Source organism: Aplysia californica, unplaced genomic scaffold (genome assembly GCF_000002075.1).
Source record: "Aplysia californica isolate F4 #8 unplaced genomic scaffold, AplCal3.0 scaffold00303, whole genome shotgun sequence".
Classification (NCBI taxonomy): Eukaryota; Metazoa; Mollusca; class Gastropoda; order Aplysiida; family Aplysiidae; genus Aplysia; species Aplysia californica.
Window position 1 is genome coordinate 85,944 of NW_004797573.1, and position 2,243 is coordinate 88,186.

Consider the following 2,243-nt stretch of genomic DNA (forward strand, 5'->3'; position numbering starts at 1 on the left):
TAAGCCGTGTTACTGTGATGATGTCATTGGGCTCAGTCTAGCGTGTGTGTGACACGTGAATGAATCTTTGAGCATGTTAGCTGTTATCGACCTCTTGCGTACTGTGTTCATTTGAGTTATGTTTGTGGAGATCAGATGAACGATGAAGCAAGCGCCGACTTATTGTATCAGTGAGTTCAGGTAGTTTGGAATTGGAATACAAATATACTGTTTGCTCTTCAATGCAGCAATGCATTGTGTAGAATACTTACTGGAAATTCGCTTTAGTTCTTAATTACGAGAAAGTAAGCTCTCTGTCCAGAGACTGGGACTGGGACCACATCAAACAGCAAAATTTTTGGCATCCAGCTGTGGATGGGAAGCAAAACATATATTTTAATAATATCATGAATGGTTAATCGTGAAGGATGCACCGTTCATCCCATGCACAAAATGATGACAAACAAACCGAAGAAAAGACTGAAACGGCGAAACATTACGACTTCAGCCATGGGGAGTCACAAGAACCTTGATTTACCAGACCTTGAACCAGATGCCCCGATTCAGACAACAAAACACTGTCCTCCTTGGAATCAGCACAGCCATCCAGAGATCATAAAGGATATCGAAGGAATTGTCTGCAAAGGAGCAATATCCAAGAGCCAAACACACTAGTTGACCCACTTCGGGCTCAGAGAGAAGTACTCACCAGATCAGTGGATCAGATCATTCACAGATGGATCAGCCATGGAAGCAACACGAGACGGAGGTGGGGTTATCTACATAAAGTGGCTTGATGAAACAAGTTCCAGCATCAGCATACCAACAGGAAAATACTCCACCAACTATAACGCAGAGACAGAAGCTCTCCAAGAGGCAACCAAGATGCTCGGAAACAGTGAGGCTACACACAAGGCGAAAGTGGTACTTTTGACTGTCGCAAAATTATCAGTCCCACAATTCCTGGAGAACAGCAAGAGTACTGAACTCAATGCCCTAACAAGAACTATCAAGGCACTAAACTCTACAGCCTGCAGTTGTCTTGAATGGATTCCTGGACACGTCGACATATTTGGAAACGAATGTGCCGACGAACTGGAGAAGAAAGGAGGACAAATGGAACAAACCCATCACAGCCCCGACTACCAGGAGGCTAAAACACTCATTAAGTCAGCAATCCATGCCCAATGGAACGAGGCGCACTCACAGCGCGGAGGAGGGGACCTAATCTACCAGCTTCCAAGAGCCAACCAAGTGATAATCTTCAGACTCAGAACAAGACATAACTAGGCTGAAGCATTACATGCTCTCCCGATTCAAGATCGGTGATGGACCCAATTGTCCTTGTGGTACCAGCCACCAAGATACACAACATATTTTTCAGGACTGCCCACTACTGGATACGGCAAGACAAAACAACTGGCATCAACCCAGGGACATGCACCAGAGGCTGTATGGCAGCCCTCTCGACCTGGAAATCACTGCGGAGTTCATCACTTCAGCCCTCACCATGTAATCTACCATGAAGAACGAAGAAGAAGAGGAAGAAGAAGAATCAACAAGTCATCGCAAATTCGCTCAGCATAAAAACCAAAGGACACAAATGATGTACGAGTACATATAAAGACACATAGAGGAGTCCATTTTCCGGGTTTCAAATGTGGTATTGCCACTAACAAGATTACAATACTTTTGAATCTATTTATATCATCAGGTTGTTTGTTATCTGCGTGCTTCACTGTCTTTTTTAGACATAACACAACCTTTATAAACTGAGTGATCTCATTGTTTGGTCACGCCAAGCCTCACCCTCTTTACAACCCACCCGACGCTACGTATACGCAGGACACCCGAGTTCAATTCCTGAGTTGGGAGAAAATTCATATCGCCAACTATCTCGGTCTTACTCCTGGGGGTGCTGTATCCCTCTCAACCCGAGTCGGCTCTGACGTGCTGACGTGCAGAGTCGGGAGCGCGACTCCTAAATAATCTGAATTGTGGCCATAGGGACGTAAAAACACCTACATTTTAAAACTAAAGGAGTCAGTCGTTATGAACTGCATTTGAGAATTCATTTTTGACGTGCTGTAATAGTGCTGAGATGAGAGAAGTCAATTTTTATCCGCAGTCTTCTTACGTTACGTTCAGATGGGTGTTAAATTCGTGAACAGTAATGGCTTTTGAGAAGGAGTTCTCAATATACTAGTGAGAGCGGAAAGATAGGAGCGAGCCATCGAGAGAGGGGGGGGAGAGAGAGAGAGAGA

At 44.6% G+C, this 2,243-nt stretch overlaps 1 protein-coding gene across 1 annotated transcript; it reads left to right on the forward strand.

Moving 5' to 3' along the window:
- The first annotated feature begins 726 nt into the window (after positions 1–726).
- Positions 727–1,269, forward strand: LOC106012243. The gene has a single exon (XM_013084585.1). The coding sequence runs from the start codon at positions 727–729 to the stop codon at positions 1,267–1,269; it is 543 nt and encodes a 180-aa protein (XP_012940039.1).
- The last annotated feature ends 974 nt before the right edge of the window (positions 1,270–2,243 follow it).